This window comes from Podarcis pityusensis (assembly GCF_964106645.2).
Source record: "Podarcis pityusensis genome assembly, chromosome: 10".
NCBI classification, from domain to species: Eukaryota; Metazoa; Chordata; class Lepidosauria; order Squamata; family Lacertidae; genus Podarcis; species Podarcis pityusensis.
The window spans coordinates 22,478,364-22,495,323 of NC_138035.1; the positions used below are offsets into that span (position 1 = coordinate 22,478,364).

Consider the following 16,960-nt stretch of genomic DNA (forward strand, 5'->3'; position numbering starts at 1 on the left):
GGTGTCTGCCCCAAGGTTTTGTGGACAATAGGTTCATCTGCACTGGGATTATGTCAACCCAAGCCTTGGGGAATGACCCTGAAATGGGAACAGGTCCAGTGCTGGAGTAAAATATTCTGGTGGGTATTTTTGTTGTTATTATTATTATTATTTCTATGTCACCCCTCCATCCGCAGATCTCAAGCTGGTTCACAACATAATTTTGTTCAGTGAAATTGTGAGAGGATTTATGGGCAGTCACACTGCAAGAGATACAACTATTATTCCCAGCAGCAAAATCATCCCGAATTTATCCTAGGGTTGGGCTTTGCTTTTTTTTCTGATCAGAATTGGCCGGGGGGGGGGGGAATCAGGCTGAAATGTTCTGCTTCTGTGGCAATTAACACCATATGCTTCATGTAAAAATGGGGCAAGGCAGCTGTTGGGTTTATTATTTTGGTAATATCCTAGAGACAGGAAATATAGCATGAGGGCATCATTTCAGGCCTCATCACAAAGTTCTTACCTTAGAGAAAGCAGCAGAGGCAAAGCAACTGCATACCACTTGTCCCATAATTACTGGGAACGTTGTTGTTTTTTACTTCTGTATGTCTGAATGCATACAGCAGTTGATATTCTCCACCATAAGGGAATTTTAGGCTGCAGTCCTGAACACACTTTCCTACTGAATTAGGAGAGACTTGAGCAAACACGCTTAGCACTGCACTGTCAATATATGTATATTTTGTGTGAGAGAGTGTGTGTGAGTGAGAAAGAGAGAACAAGAGAGAGGGAGATTTATGTGACTTTCATCCCTTTCTTGTTGCCAGCAAGCCAAGTTTTGACAGCAAATGTTTTCAGTTTAGTTTCAAGTAGTCATTAAAAGCAAAAGCTGAAGTTCATTAATCAAATACTCTGCATGGCTATTTATTTTTCTCTGATCTCTTGCAGCTAAAAATGTTTTCTCAAGTACCCAAATGTGGCTAATTCCAGACAAGATTCAGGACAAAGCATGGCCAGCTTGTTGTGGTCAGCAAAGAGGGAGCTGAGATGTCTTACTAGAATGGCCCCCAAAGTGACTATGATGAGCAGTTTCTCAGGGAAATTCAACACATCCATAGGCTGTGATCAGATTTTGCCAAAAACAAACTCTGAAGCAAAATTGTGGAGTTTCCTCCTGAGACCAAACATCTGGGAAATTTTGCAGGATGCCAAAGGAATTTGAGTAAGAGTAGAATACTCTTTGAGACAAGTCTACAACCTGACCTAGTTCTGTCAGGTCCACCCTTACATTGTAGCCTTTGTGCACTCTCAAATTCATAATACATTTTGTGATGGGTTCTGAAACAGCTCTGGTGCGTATTCAATATGGCAACGATCTGGCAATGCAATCTCTGAAGGACAATGAGGTGAGAACTTATTATTTAGAGGTGCAGCCTTGCCAAGGAAACCCAGGGCTCACCTCAAAGCGTTGCCTTCCTCCCGAGCAGCCATGAAGATTTAGCACACCGATAAGCAAACACCACTTTACTGAGGTGCAACTGTGGAAACTGAAGGGGAAGGAATGTGGAAAGCAAGCGTGAAGAAGGAAAAATGTTGGGTCAACATAAAGAAATTCAAAAGGTTCATGGCAAGGAGTCGTAGTAGGAAAATGTTTGGTGGGATTATGGATATCTGTGTTACTTTGTTTCTTCCCCTGCACTCTTCCTTCCTTCCTTCTTCTTTTTCCAAGTAATTTCTACAGAGGAACACAGGAGATGTTCATGCTACTTGCTGAGAGCAGTAATAGTAAGTTTCCTTGGCCCATGGATTCCACAGACCTTTGAGTCTCCTTCTACTACCCCGCAGGCTAACGTCTGGGAACATGAGAGTTCCGTGGCAAGTCTCCGTAGCCCTTAGAAATTGGTGGCATCTTCTCAGATATTTTGCATGAGAGCGAGAGATGCGTGGATTCCATTAGCTCCTTCCTCACATGACACCCGAGAACGCCTCAGGCGCAGCCTCATGATCTCCTAGGGTTTTCTCTCTCACACACACCACAAATATCACACTGCAGTCTCTAGGTCCTCGTGGGGAACTACTTGGTGGTTCTGATGACTCTCCAAATACGAGGCTAGATCTGGGTCCCCAGCCTTCTGCGCCCTGTCTCGAGGTGTCCTACCCTACAATGAGAGAGAGACAGACAGACAAAGAGAAGAGGGGCTTAGAAATAGCCTGGGGAACAACACAACACTGAGCAGCATCAAACCAAACAGATGCTTGGTTTGTTTGGCTACAACAAATGTGTTACCCTCTGATGTGAATAACTGAAATTAGAATAGTATCCTGTGTAGCCCTATTGACAGCCCCATTGTTGTTGTTTTTTGTAATGGTGGGCAGGCAGGTGGGTAGATGAGTCATCACACAGAGCAACCCACCAGCTGTCTTTGGTTTGATTGGTCACAAAGGTGTGCGCTTGGTTTAAAGCATCGGTAGTCCATGTAAAGAAACTGATTTGCTAAGAGACCGTAGTCTCAATCGTACTTACTTGGAAGTAAATTAATTATAATGAATGTCTGTGAGGGCCTTTCCTGAAACAGTTTGTAAATGAATGAATAGATAAATAAATAAAATGTTCACTTGGCACTTCCCAAATACGCTTTTGCCGTTTCTTTGGCTGAGTTGGATGCATGTTGGTTTCACTTGTCCACAGCATTGTTGAAATGGGTTTGTTTGGTTTGGTTACCTTGGAATCCGTTTTCCTCAATGACGCTCCTGCCTCCACCAATAACTGGCAGATGCCACGGTGGCGCTGGCAGGCTGCCTTGTGCAGTGCCGTCTCACCCCTGTGTGTGTACAACAGAGAAAACTATCAATAAGAAACACCTTTTTTTTTTTTGCAATTAATCACTTTTACCAGGGCACCCTTATAAGTACTGCTGACACAGACACTTTTTTAAGTCTTGATCTCTGGCTCCTCGGTGCTGTCAATTGTGTTCATGGATTTATTTTTATTATTATTATTAGCATGCTTAAAGCAATGTACTGAATGCTAAGTTGCTGTCCAGACTGACGCTCCAGTTTGAACCAGCTACAATAATGCTCCCCCCCCGCCCTGTTCATTGAATTCCCTAACAGTAGTGAGCTTCCCCCTTTCCTGCCTCTGAGTTACCCCTCTCCCCCCACATCCTCTGGCCAGTCTGTTTGGCTTCTGCCTGGGGGCTGTGCTCTTTAAAAAATTTTTTGAAAAACACTTTAAATCTGGAATCATTTATTTCACACAGTTCTTTGCCTTTGGGAACTGAGTGACACCCTCCAACTTGAGCACTCCTTTCACACCATCCTTGGAAAAAATATATGCATTATGTCGAAACCTCAGCGCTCCAATTTAAATTAATATCAAAAGGCAACTTCAAGGCCATGTCTCTGCTTGGACTTGAATCAAAGGCTTTAGCAGCGCCTGCAAATGCAAAATTGTAATTCTCATAGGCTGTCTAATGGACAGGTTATTTGAGTCCCCATATTGGAACCTTTGCAGGTACAGAAGTGAATAAATTGTGCCTTTCCTTTTCAAAGGCAGAGAGATGCTGGCATAAGCTAAGCAGAACCAAAGTCTATTAGCTATCTTTGCATTGCTTGGAAGCACTGGAGCTCTAGAGTTCTTGGGAATGCTTTTTCTCCTACACTTCCTTTTCTTTTCTTCCTAGGCTGTTACAGCAGCCATCAAAAAGACACCAGAGGGCATTAATTAATCTAGTACCACATTCGAGCTAAGCACTTTGTGTTTAATAGGAGGGATGACTGATGGCACTTAAGAAGATGTTTCAGAACAGGCTTCTTGGCTCCCAGAATTTCTGGTGAGTTTTACAAGGGTGCGATTAACTTCTTGGGAATGGGCTTTTTGATGTTTCATAAACTGGATTCTGCAATAGGCAGCTGAATGGATTTCGTATCAGATACAAACAGGTTCAGAATATAATGCATCAACTTTCAGATAAGAAGATGCAAATGCAGAGATTTTGATAGTCACCAGAGGTAAAAACCCAACACCAACAATGCTTTTTCCATTTTTCAAATTCATGTTTCATCAAAGCATATTCTGAGACAAATTTTTACTTAACTTCAATGCTAGCTCTATAAAACAAACACACACAAAACTATATTATACCCTTTTCTTTTCTTCAGACAATGGGTGCAGTGAGGAGAAACCAGATATTATTTCCAGAACATTTCTACTAAAACGACGAGGATAATGTTAGCAGAAAACACTGGGGGGTGGGAGAATTAAGACATGACTAATGTCACATACACAAATTCATAGCTGCATTGATTAATCTGGAGTAACTTCTACTCCCTGGCTTCTGTCTCCTTTTCTGTTTTCACCCCCCCACACACCCAATTTCTTCCACAGAACTCAAGACAGCATATGCAGTGTTCCTGGGCAACCTCCCATCTAGGCTGTGACCATAGACATACTTTCTTTACTTCAGCAAGGTTGTTGCATCATTTGGCTTTCATCTACATATGGGGACCAATGACCGTTATGGATTAACAGGGGAAGTCAACAGGGTGCCCTCCAGAGGTTGTGAACTCCAATTCCCATCAACCCCAGCCAAGATGGCCAATGAACAGGGGTGGAGGGAATGGTGCCTGTAACATCTGAAGGACACCACACTGATTTCATTTATTTATTACATTTTATATAAAGTGGTACCTCAGTTTAAGAACAGCCCTGTTGACAAACTATTCGGTTTACGAACTCTGCAAAACCGGAAGTAGTGTCCCAGTTTGCGAACTTTACCTTGGTCTAAGAACAGAAGCCGAATGGTGGGAAGCCTCATTAGGGAAAGTGTGCCTCAGTTTAAGAAAGGTTTCGGATTAAGAACGGACTTCTAGAACAGATTAAGATTGTAAACCAAGGTACCACTGTACTGCCTTTCCCCTCCAAGGAGCACAAGGTGGTGTACATTGCTCTCCCCTCCCCATTTGTTTCCCCATAACAACCCTGTGAGGTAGGTTAGACTGAGAGACAGTGGTTGGCCCAAGCTCACCCAGTGCGCTTCATGGCTGAGTGGAGGTTTGGACCCAGGCTTACCAGTTACTAGTCCAACATTCTAACCATTACACCACACTGGCTTGTCTGCCCTAGATTAGAATCTCCATTTCAGTATATAATACAAAAGAGAGGGGAATAGTACATCTATCTTTTCAGTGTCTACTCTCTGTGTTTTTAATGCATTAACCACCGGAATTCGCAGTACAAGAGGGAAGTTAGAGGAAGCTAGCGAAAAAGATCTGCATCGATCAATGTGAAGCTTGCCCCTTTATCTACATATGCTTTGCAGTTTAGGAAAGACATTATTATGCAACTGGAAAGAAACAGCAGGAAGTCACTGCTTTTTGGATTATTTTAAGAGGTGCTTGGTTAAAAAAATAAAGGAGACCAATGGACACACCTAAAAGTGAGTTGGAATGAAATAGAAGAGCCAAGTGGTCAAGACTTACGTTTCACTGTCTGTCATATCCACTAACTCAGAAGGACCTGTCAAAGGAAACAAGGTAAATCACATGGCAATCCTCAAGTTCATCAACACAAAATGGATTCCAATTCAGGGGCATGCTGAGGATTTTCACTTCCTTCCCCTTTAGGTGGTACATATCAACACACTAAGTGGAAATAAATAATAATAATAATTATATTTATAATTATAATTTATTATACCCCACCCATCTGGCTGGGTTTCTCCAGCCGCTCTGGGTGGCTCCCAACAGAGCTACAAGCACAACAAAACATCAAACATTAAAAACTTCCCTAAACAGGGCTGCTTTCAGATGTCTTCTAAAAGTCAGATAGTTGTTTATTTCCTTGACATCTGATGGGAAGGCATTCCACAGAGTGAGCGCCACTACCAAGAAGACCCTCTGCCTGGTTCCCTGTAATCTCAGTTCTTGCAGGGAGGGAACCGCCAGAAGGCCTTCGGAGCTGGACCTCAGTGTCTGGGCTGAACAATGGGGGTAGTTACGCTCCTTCAGGTATACTGGGCCTTGGCCATTTAGGGCTTTAAAGGTCAGCACCAAGACTTTGAATTGTGCCCAGAAACGTACTGGGAGCCAATGTAGGTCTTTCAAGACCGGTGTTATGTGGTCTCGGCAGCCGCTCCCAGTACAAGGAAATACAATGCAGAGTGTTAAAATTCATTGGTGTTTGGTGCCTATTGAGGCTGGTAGGGTGGGAGGCAGACAAACAGTAGATCAAGCCAGAGCCAGTGGCAGGTAGGGCCAACTAATGCTAGTTTGCACCCTTCCTCTTCCTGCCGAGTTCTACAAGAGCAACACTAAGACTAAGGAGCAGGCAGGTGATGGTTAATGTTACCCTTTAAAGTGGTTGTAGGTATGAAGGCAGGCAGGTGGGGAGAGGCTGAGGGCAGACTGAGGTCAGTGGGGCAGTGTTTCATTCACCTTCAGTTACCAACCACCATTGATAAAATTCTAATTTTGAATCTGGGAGAAATTTAGCATGTCTTTAAGGTGAAGAAGACAAATGTATACATTTTGAGAGGATGGAGCTTAGGGACAGGGCGTCAGCCTTGATTTTTAGCCCAGTGCCCTTTACTTGTTTATTATTTAGTATGATTGTTTCTTGTTTTGTCGCTGTCATTTATAAAGTGTCTAAAATTAAGCACCAAAGAGAAAGTTGAAACAGAGAAAGAAAACAACAACCCACCTAGGGGTTTGCCAACGAAAGATAAAGATACAATATGGTGGGGCAAGGGGAGGAAATCCAATGGAAAGGAGAGTTAATTAGTTGATCCAGTGGAAATTATTCAGTAGTAAAGTCCACTGAGTTAAATGGAGCTCACTCCCAAGTCATAGCTGTCAACGTTTCCCTTCTTTTAAGGGAAATTCCCTTATTCCGAATAGGATTCCTCGCAAGAGAAGAGAAAAGTTGACAGCTATATCCCAAGTACGGATGCATAAATGTGATATATTTAAAGGAGGTTTGAAGCACACACACACACAGCCCTGACTGTAGTTTATCTCTGACAGAGCTATAACTCCCAGCATGCTTAGCTAACCACAGTTCCCAGGATTCTTTGGGGTGAGGGGGTGCTTAAAATGTATAGTGTGCATACAACCTAAATGTGCATGGGATTTCAGCCTTTTTTCTCAAATGCCTGCCTCTCCAACAACCATCTCATGCCCCCCTCTGATTCCTCCCCTTTTCTGGACCTCGCTTTCTTATATATATCAATCTCCCCTTTGCTGCCAAACGACCATTCCAAATCCTCCTCTGGCTCAGGACAAAAGCCGCACAGATGTGGGAAAGGCTGGCACTGGGGAAAGCTAGTGGCACTGTCATCCTGCCACAGCAGGGAGCTGGCTGCTTTTACTCAGGGACAAGGAGAAAAGGAAAGGGGAGGGGGAGCAGGGCGGGAAGGCAAGGAGAAAGGGAGTGCCAACTAACCCAATGGAAATCCGGAAGGGAAATGCATGAGTGAGATTTCTATCAAGGAAAACAGCAGGGAGGGATGGGGAAATAAAAACAAAACGGGGAAAGAGAAAGAGAGAAATGTGCAGGGAGGTGGAGAAGTGAAGAAAAGGATCAGGGAATTAAAGGAAGAATGGCGAGGGGAATCTCGCCTGAAAAGAGCTCAGAAGGGGAAAGCAACAGGAGGGTGCCCTGTGGGGACCACTGTCTGTCCTTAACAGCTCCAATTGTCAGCCCATCTCAAATTCATAATTCTTTCCCCTTTATCCTGCCTTTAGCTGCACCACACACACACACACACACACACACACACACACACACTGGTGGTTTCCCAGGAAGCAAAGCACGTCAAAATCCCTATGGTGCTGTGTGTATGTGGGCCAAGAAGGTGGGGCGAAGATGTGGAAAATCAGGCATCTGCCCCCTCACAAGGAGACAAAAGAGGAAGCTAAAGGTTCCCATTTCAGCCAGATTTCCAAACAACATGGCACCCATAAATGCAATCCCCTCCTTCCCAATCAACCCTCTTTCTTAACACAGACAACATTAAGCCTCTGTCTTCCAACCAAGAATAATGCAGTTACTCAGACCCTCTTCACATGCACTCCAAGCTACGGGAGATGCATTTCTCCATGGCGATATCCCATCCATCTATGTCATGTGTGAATATGCAATCCCGTGGGTGGGAGCTGGCAGGTGGCGGAGAACCATACAATTGATTCTGCTTATGTGGCTGCACTAACAATGAGGGCTGTGTGTTTCATCTGGACGAACCTCAATACCCAAACCAAACTGAGGAGATTCATATGGTTCCCCGGTCATCTAGCAACTTGCAAGAGAAACTAAGCAAGGGAAGGATCCCAGGTCTGTGTTTATCAACATGCTACTTTGTATGTTGTTGTTGTCAAAAAGCATCTCCCAGGCTGCAAAGAGCCCTGAACTGCTGCAAGTGAGCCCAGAGTTTTCCTTAAAAAAAATTCATTGGAAAGGAAGTGCAAGCAGATGCCATTGAGCACCTCACTAATAGAAGATAAATGCAACCTCCCCATCCTCTATTATTCTTTTCCCTTGAAGCTCTGGTCACTCATCCCACGTTCTTCAGAGATGTGTACTGAGGCCACTACCTTCAATGGTGGACATACATCTGCTGCTAAGGTCATCAAAGCACCACATCCAAATGTATGGCTGTCTACTGAAGAAGTGCCAATATGCTTCAGCCTTTCCAAAGGGATCATACGAAACCAGTTGGCCAGAGACTTTATCCCTATTCATGCATCAGTTGCATGAAGTGAGAGTAAGATTGTGCTGATTGCTCTCCTTCCAGTGTCCCAGGCCTGCAGGCAACATCAGTGACACTCTTTCTCAGTGCCGTGTTAGTTCATCATGTTGTTATTGAACAAATAAGGTTTGTGGTGAGACACAAACCAACACATGTTTGCATCACTGGCAATAATGGTGCTACAATACCACTACCAAACATCTGAAAAGCTATTGTCTGTGCACTTTGCCAGTGGAAGGGCTAGACAGAGTGATTTTTTACACCTGTGCCTTCCAACCAGGTAATTGATCAGAGCCAATAAGGCCCCTTGAATGCGAAGAGCTTGGCACCCACCCCCTCACTCACCGTGGTCTAGGATGTACTTCACAATCTCGCCATGCCCAGTCTTGGCTGCGTGGTGAAGCAAGGAACAGTGGTCAGGTCCCTGGATTAACAGATTAGCTCCTTTTTTGCAGCAGTCTATGAACTGGAAGATAAATGCATAGAGAAAAGTCTAAATAATGCAAAGTTGTGGTTTCATTTTGCAGATGTGGTCTTAAACAAGTTGCATTACTTAAACAGAAATAACTGTTAGGCAAATGTTTGCTGGGCTTCCAGATTCAGCTCTGAGCAATGGAGAAATAAGCAAGTATCTTTAATAGCATTTCATGAACAAATACACCTTGCATTGTAATAGAAAATAGGTTGGAAAATGGCCTATTAACTTTGTGTTAAATTTATTTGTAACTGAGGTGAGGAACCTCTGGCCTGTTGGCCTATTTGGTCCCACCATGTTTCTCCATTTGATCCACCAGGCCATTTTGGACAAGCCACCACTCACCTATCCTGCACCAAGGATCATATATGATGTCTGATATGGAGCAGGTAAAGTTCCAGCTGGGCTGAAAAGGGGTTTGCAGGCACCACTGATCACCCGATGGGTAGTACCTGCAAAAGCCTTTGCAATGAACTTTGATGGTCTGCCCATCAGCTGATTGTCGGGGCTTCAACACGCAGCACAGGGCTCTCTGAATACACCAACAATCAGTTGAAGCCCCAACAACCTTCAGCATAAGAGCCCATCCTCCCTAGGCCAGTGAAAGTCCTGATAACTGGTTTGCATGTGATGGTCATAGAAAACTGCTGCACACATTAGCTGTCACTGTGACGAGTGAGTTGCACGCATACCAGGCAGATAGGAGCAATTGTGGAGGGCATGGAGATGGGCTTGTGAGAAATGTGGGGTGGAGACGGTCCTGGGAGCTGCTTAGAGAGGCTTAGTAGATCTATATTTCATCCTGCTTGTGAGCCTTCCATAGGTATCTCCTTGGCCACTGTGAGAACAGGATACAGGACTTGATTCTTATATTACATTCTTCATAAAAATGTGTCTCCCAGGCCATTTCACAAGCTTCACAAAGAAGTGTTTAAAAAGTGTTTTTAAGCACTGAGCCAGCTCCAATTCATGGATTGCAATTATCCAGAAGCAAGAACTTCTCATGGCACAGCCCACCTCAAATTCTTGTGTGGACGAATAAAAATCCTAGTCTGTGGTCAGAAAGCACATAAAATATCCAAGCTAAGCAGATTTGGGTCTGTTTAGGAGCATCACTTTCTGTTCCATGACGGGCAAAAGGTGGGATATAAATGTAAGAGAATCAATAACACGGCATAATGTCATTTTTGGCAGTGATCCCTTGATCAGAAAAAATGTAACCTCTGAAATGTGCCTTGGTTATTGAAAAACAGGTGATGCAATGACAGACATAAGCAGCATAATGACAGGAGTTGGGGAGGGGGGAAACCCTCCCCTTTCTACCCTGACAGGAGAGATATAGAAGAGGCTTGGCATCCCTGGAACCTGCTTGATATCTGAACTGCATTCACAGCAAATAGTGAAATTGCAATGAAGTGCAAAGGAGAGCAGAAACTAATGTACTATTAGACTGGCCATACATCAAATCATAAGATGATAGACTGTGGTGCCTGTTACTTACATGGGTAGCTACTTGCATCTGCACTGAATTATGCGTTTAGGAGTGTTTGGATGTTGTAGTATTGCTAAGACTAGTCTCTTGGGGAAGTTGTGAGTGTTTAGCATTTAATAGTAATTCTTCAGCTTATAAAGTAACTCAGTATGCTTGAGGGTGGGTGTGTTGTGCAGGATAAGGCCTTGTAGGTATTACTTTATTTCATCAGAGGCATGAAAGATTTCCAGATATGATTGGAGACATTTTCGTTCCAAAAAGCTTTTCCAACAGAATGAATAGGTCTCTGTCATGGGTAGCCACTTGCTATTTTTTCTGAGCTGCTGATCTTTTCTGTTCTGTTTTAAACTGTTTTCTAGCTTCTTTTGCTACATTTTGTACATTGCCTTGAGATAACTATGGAAGGTGCTTAAAACTTACTTATGTACATTCTTGCACTCGATGAGATCTCTTGTTCTAGAAGTGATTCTAGTTGGCATTTGGTGATCAGATATTGTCAGGGAACTGACATCGGAGCTAGAGGCGGAGGGAAGGCTCTCAAATGATGCTGGAGAAGGGCCCAGCAGGGAGAGAGGCAGCTCAGCAGATGGGGAAGCAAATCAGCGCAACACCAGGGATAAAGGGGGGGCAGATGGGGGAATCGGCGAGAGGGCTCCAGGACTCTTCACCGGACACCAGCGGGGAGAGCACGGGTCCTCTGCTACCCACGCCCTCCCTGTGCAGAAGGCTTCCGCGCAGGGAGAGTAGGAGGAGACTTGGCGTCAAACAACTTTTATGTTGGAAAAGGTTTAAGAAACGCCCACTGACGGATTCTGCTAGCGACTGAGGCAGCCACGAAGTGAAGGGCTGTCCAGACAGAAAGGTTTAACAAGGCAACATAGCCAGGAGAGGCGGCAACTTACGCACGAGCAACCCATACTCATTACAGATATGTATCCATTTGGAGTTTGAAGAAGGATAACAAATTATCCTGGCCTCAGTTATCCATGCTTTGATAACCTCCAGGCTAGACTACTGTAATGCTCTATATGTGAGACTGCCTTTGAAGACTGTTCAGAAATTATAAGTTAATGCAGAATGGGAATGGCCATTATGAAAAGACTGTGCCTGGACTATCCTAACTGCACTCACTCCCAATGCATTTCTGGGCCCAGTTCAAAGTGCTGTTTTGACCTTTCATAGCTTAGGGTCAAAGCACCCATATACAGTGGTACCTTGGTTCTTGGACATAATCCATTCTGGAAGACCGTTCGACTTCCGAAATGTTCGGAAACCGAGGCACAAAGGGCTGGCTGCAAGTTCAATAGGAAAAATTGAAAAACACACAACGGAAACTGTTCGACTTCCAAGGTGCATTCAAAAACAGAAGCAATTACTTCTGGGCTTTTGGCGTTCAAAAATCAAAACGTTCGGCTTCTGAGATGCTCAAAAACTGAGGTACCACTTGACTAGAGGACCTCCTGCTAGTGCCCCTATCATCTAAGGCAGCCTTTGCCAACCTGGTGTCCTCCAGATATTTTGGACTACAACTCCCATCAGGCCAAGCCAGTTTGACAAAGGCTGATGTAAGGTGAGGCTTTATGGTGATGGTGCCCCAGTTCTTCTCTCCAGTGAGGTTTGCCTGGTGCCCATCTTAATGTCCTGGTTTAATTTTCCAAATATTTAGATGCATATTTAAGCTAGCCCACCAGCCATTTGAATCCTGTTCATAGATTCTTTGGCTTTCGGGGGTTGTTCTATTTCTCCATGTTTACATTTTTAGTTATTTTTTATCCCTTTTTTGGTTGATCATCCTTGAGATATAAAAACTTGTATTAAATAAATAAATAAATGAATGGTAATAACAACAGCCATGTAAGGGGTATAGGAGATATAAATGAGGATGCATCAGAACTTCTTTTACTTACTTTTAGAAAATCACCAGCTATTACTGACTGTAAAAGTGCTGCAAAGAACAAAAAGAGGACATTAGCATTAATAATCATTCTTGACACAAATGCAGTCATGTTGACCGATTGTGATAATTAATACAAAATAAGAGGCTCGCCCCAAAGGCCTTATATTCTACAGGCATGACCTTTCCAGGCCACTGTTATGCATTGCAACTTAGATTTAAGAGCATTTTCTCACCTGAAACTTAAATCAACACATATTTGCAAATGTAAAAACAACAGTAGCAGAAGCAGCAACCCTACATCTTGTTCCATATTCTATTCTGCATCAAAAAGCATCACATGTTGTACAAGCTGCATATGAACTTCCAAAAGATCCTCTCTCTCTTTTCTCTCACTTGTGAAAAATGGCAGCTCTGGATTTGGTGTAGTGCGGGCAGTTCTCCTGCACACAGCATCGAGCCGAGGGGGTGCAAATTTGAGAGGAGCGATAATTAAGAAGATCCATTTGGGGGCACCAAATGTTGGGCTTGCGCAAGATGGCATATTACAGAAGATTGCCAAAGTCCAGCCCTGCAAACTGTCTCATCACTCATCCCTGTTTCACAAATTATGTAACAACAAACCCATATTTGCCCCTGAGGGCAAGGAGTCGCTGAAATTACCAGAACTCTGGTGAATGTACCTATATAACCCAAATATTTTCAAATATCCACTTGCCACATAAACACTTTACATATTTAGGGGTACACCAACCAATGTAATGCATGAAAAGGTGCTTAGTGACATGCTTAACCAGTAAGGGATTCTTACAGAAGGCTTCAATTCAAGGAGGGCCATAACTCAGTTGTGGCACATCTGCTTTGCCAGCAGGAGGTTCCAGGTTCAATCCCCGGCATCTCCAGGTAGGGCTGAGACTATCGCCTGCCCCAAACCTTGGAGAGCTGCTGCCTGTCAGTGTGGACAGCACTGAGCTAGATGGAGCAACAGTGTCTCTGAAAATTTTTGCACAACACCTGGGAAGACAGGCGAAATAATGCCAGTGTACTGGAAGAAGCAAAGATCACCAGAGTCAAAGTGATGATTCTTTAACATCAACTTTGTTGGACTGGTCATGTTGTGAGTATGCCTGATTATCGTCTTCCAAAGCAAATATTCTAGTTCAAACTTAAAAACGCATAATGCTGGTGGTCAGCTAAAGAGACTCTTCAAGGCAAATCTTTAAAAATGTAGTATAAACACCAACAACAGGAAAACACTGGCCTGAAAGGGCTCCAATTGGAGACCAGCCTTTACCAAAGGTGTCATGGGCTTTGAAGACACTCGAACTCAGAACGCAAGGGAGAAACATGCTAAGAGGAAGGCATGCTTGGCAAGCCCTGACCATGATCAACTCCCACCCAGAAACCTATCTCCCCATTGTCAAAGGACGTAGGGATCCAGAATTGGCCTCCTCAGTCACTTAACGACTCAAAGTTAAGACCATGATCATGGAAGACAATCTTACTCGGCAACGAGTGGAAGAAGAAGAAGAAGAAGAAGAAGAAGAAGAAGAAGAAGAAGAAGAAGAAGAAGAAAGGGTCTGACTCAGTATAAGGCAGCTTCCTGTCTTTCTAAGAAACCATATCCATATATAAAGGATGTTAAGCCAATCAGTTATTTGTTTGTTTGTTTGAATTTATAGCAGGAGTGGGGAACCTTTTCACCCTCGAGAGCCACATTCCCTCATGTGCAACCTCTCAGTGGCGGGGCCACTGCAAAAAGTGGGTGGAGCCACAGGTACAACTCTTAGCATGGTACAGTAAAAGTCAGATGTTCCTACATACAGCCACACTTCATGCTCCTCTCTCTTCATGCTCTATCCAGGCAAGAAAGAGGCACCATCACAATTCAATGGTATATTCCAGCCAGGAGAAAACCAATTGAGGAGTGTTCAGAGCAGGAAAATTGAGGAGGGTAGCATGGGAACATGGCTTGAGAATAGTCATGGGAGCCAGATGGAGAGGGTTGAGGGTTGCATTTGACCTCTGGGACTGAGGAGTCCTATCCCTGATTTATAGTTGGCCCATCACCATGCAGTTTCAAGGTGGGTTATGTAATAATAATAGGGGTTGCTCGTGCGTAAGTTGCCGCCACTCCTGGCTAGGTTGCCTGGTTAAACCTTTTCTGTCTGGACAGCCCTTCACTTCGTGGCTGTTTCAGTCACTAGCAGAATCCGTCAGTGGGCGTTTCTTAAACCTTTTCCAGCATAAAAGCTGTTTGACGCCAAGTCTCCTCCTACTCTCCCTGCGCGGAAGTCTTGCCTCCGCCTCTGGCTCCGATGTCAGTTCCCTGACAGGTTACATTCAAGGTCAACATTAAGTCATCACTTAGACCATATCAAACAGCAAGCAGAAACTCTGCAGAAGGAGTTATGCTCTGCAAAAATATGCATCTTGAGCAGCCAGTGATGGGGTGAGACACAACTTAGCAGGGAGGGCATATCACAACCCAGAGGCCACCACAGTGAAGATCCTCTCATGCACCACAACCCAATGAACTTCAAAGGTCAACTGTAAAAATGCAAATTTCAAAGGTGTGTCAGTTCACTTATTGTTTAAAGAGGTATAGTTCTGATGGATTGGCCTTTAGATGAGAATTGAAATTATTTCGGTTCCCCCAAATATCACCTTTGCCTACTGCAGAAACGGAACTGACTCTAGCACCACCATATTCCTGACTAGAAAGCCTCGCCTCGACTGGAGTCTGAAAAATGAAGAAGTGCAAGCAAATTGGCAGAGAATTTTCTCTGTGCAGTGCTGGGCTGGCACCTCCGTGGAGAGAATTCCACAAGGAGCTCATTATTACTCCAGGAATAACACCACAAATGTGTAAAAGGGAGAGGGAGGAAGAAAGAAAGAAATCACTGCAGGAAGAACTGAAGGACGCAAGCAAAGAAACTAAGCAGTGTTGCTCACTCAGAGAGTCTATGTTTGCGACACAAGATTCAAATGCTTCTTGCATCAGACTTTTGTGTAAGAGTCTCAGGAACATTTCCTCACTTCATCTCCCATGTGCAGCACAGGAAAATGTAACATCCAAACCAAAAGGGTTATAAGACAACCAATAAAACTACAGTAACTCTTAAGGCAGATTTCATGACAACTTATTTACAGGTTTTCCAAAAAGCCCCCAGCAGCTCTATTAACTGGGACACATGTGGTGCTTTGCTAGGTATTGTGGGGTTGTTTGTTTGTTTCTAAAGGGGCAGATAAATGAATAAAAAGGGTGTGTGTAAGAGGGGAGAATCTTTTCCTGTTCAGCAGATACTATACCTCCAGCAGGTTCAGCCAAGCAACTTCTTCAAGTCTGCTTGTGGAAACTCTACTTCCAAAATTATTTATTGCTGCTTTATAAGATAAAGGGACCCCTGATAGTTAAGTCCAGTCGTGAACGACTCTGGGGTTGCAGCGCTCATCTCGCTTTACAGGCCGAGGGAGCCGGCGTTTGTCCGCAGTCAGTTTTTCTGGGTCATGTGGCCAGCATGACTAAGCCACTTCTGGTGCAATGGAACATTGGCACCAGAGCAACACATGGAAACGCCGTTTACCTTACCTATTTATCTACTTGCACTTTGACGTGCTTTCGAACTGCTAGGTTGGCAGGAGCAGGGACCGAGCAACGGGAGCTCACCCCATCACGGGGATTCAAACTGCCAACTTTTTGATCGGCAAGCCCAAGAGGCTCAGTGGTTTAGACCACAGCGCCACCTGCGTCTTAAAACAGAACTCAATAAGATGTGTGGGGTATAAATAGTAAAATTATCATTGTGAAATGAGACGTCCCTATTTTCATTGGAGAAATGTTGGAGGGCATGTAAAACTGGTATAGCATGGTAGTTAAGAGACTGAGACGTGAATCACGAGAGCTCCAGTTCTACTCTTGCCTTTGCCAGATAGTCTACTAGATAAGTCTTAAGCAAGCTCTTCTCCTCCAGCCTCAGTCTGCCTATCAGCTGTATGGGGGACAGCAATACTTCATTTACCTGAAAGGACAGTTGTAAGGACTTCAACTGGCCAATGCATGTAGAGTGTTTTGAACTTTTGAAATCACTATACTGATATTAAGTATTATTTATTAGCGCATTTATTTATGACATATTGTATTGCTAAACTTTTATAAATTGTTATCTATTAAGACATTGCTAGGAGACCTCAAAGCAACAATTCACATGCAACCTGTTTTCTCACACTGGAAGCACGGATCCATAAATCCATAAAACTCAGCTTGCATTGTTAGCCTTCATTATTTCTATTTTTGTCTGTGCAGTTCCGAAGGAGGGATGGAGCTGTCAATACATTGGGATTTTAAAACCCAAATGAAAATTTCTCATATA

General features: G+C 43.8%; 1 protein-coding gene across 8 annotated transcripts in view; it reads right to left on the bottom strand.

The window, feature by feature from the left end:
• Positions 1–1,489: 1,489 nt before the first annotated feature.
• DGKI (diacylglycerol kinase iota) overlaps positions 1,490–16,960 on the bottom strand; it is a 254,537-nt gene continuing 239,066 nt past the window's right edge. For all 8 annotated transcript variants that reach the window (XM_081023972.1, XM_081023969.1, XM_081023975.1 and 5 more), the window contains 5 exons: positions 12,601–12,638; positions 9,072–9,192; positions 5,464–5,500; positions 2,705–2,804; positions 1,490–2,141 (listed from right to left, as the gene is read on the bottom strand). In XM_081023972.1, the coding sequence (XP_080880098.1) occupies positions 2,025–2,141; positions 2,705–2,804; positions 5,464–5,500; positions 9,072–9,192; positions 12,601–12,638 (413 nt within the window). In that variant the 3' untranslated portion in view covers positions 1,490–2,024. The remainder of the gene's footprint in view (positions 2,142–2,704; positions 2,805–5,463; positions 5,501–9,071; positions 9,193–12,600; positions 12,639–16,960) is intronic.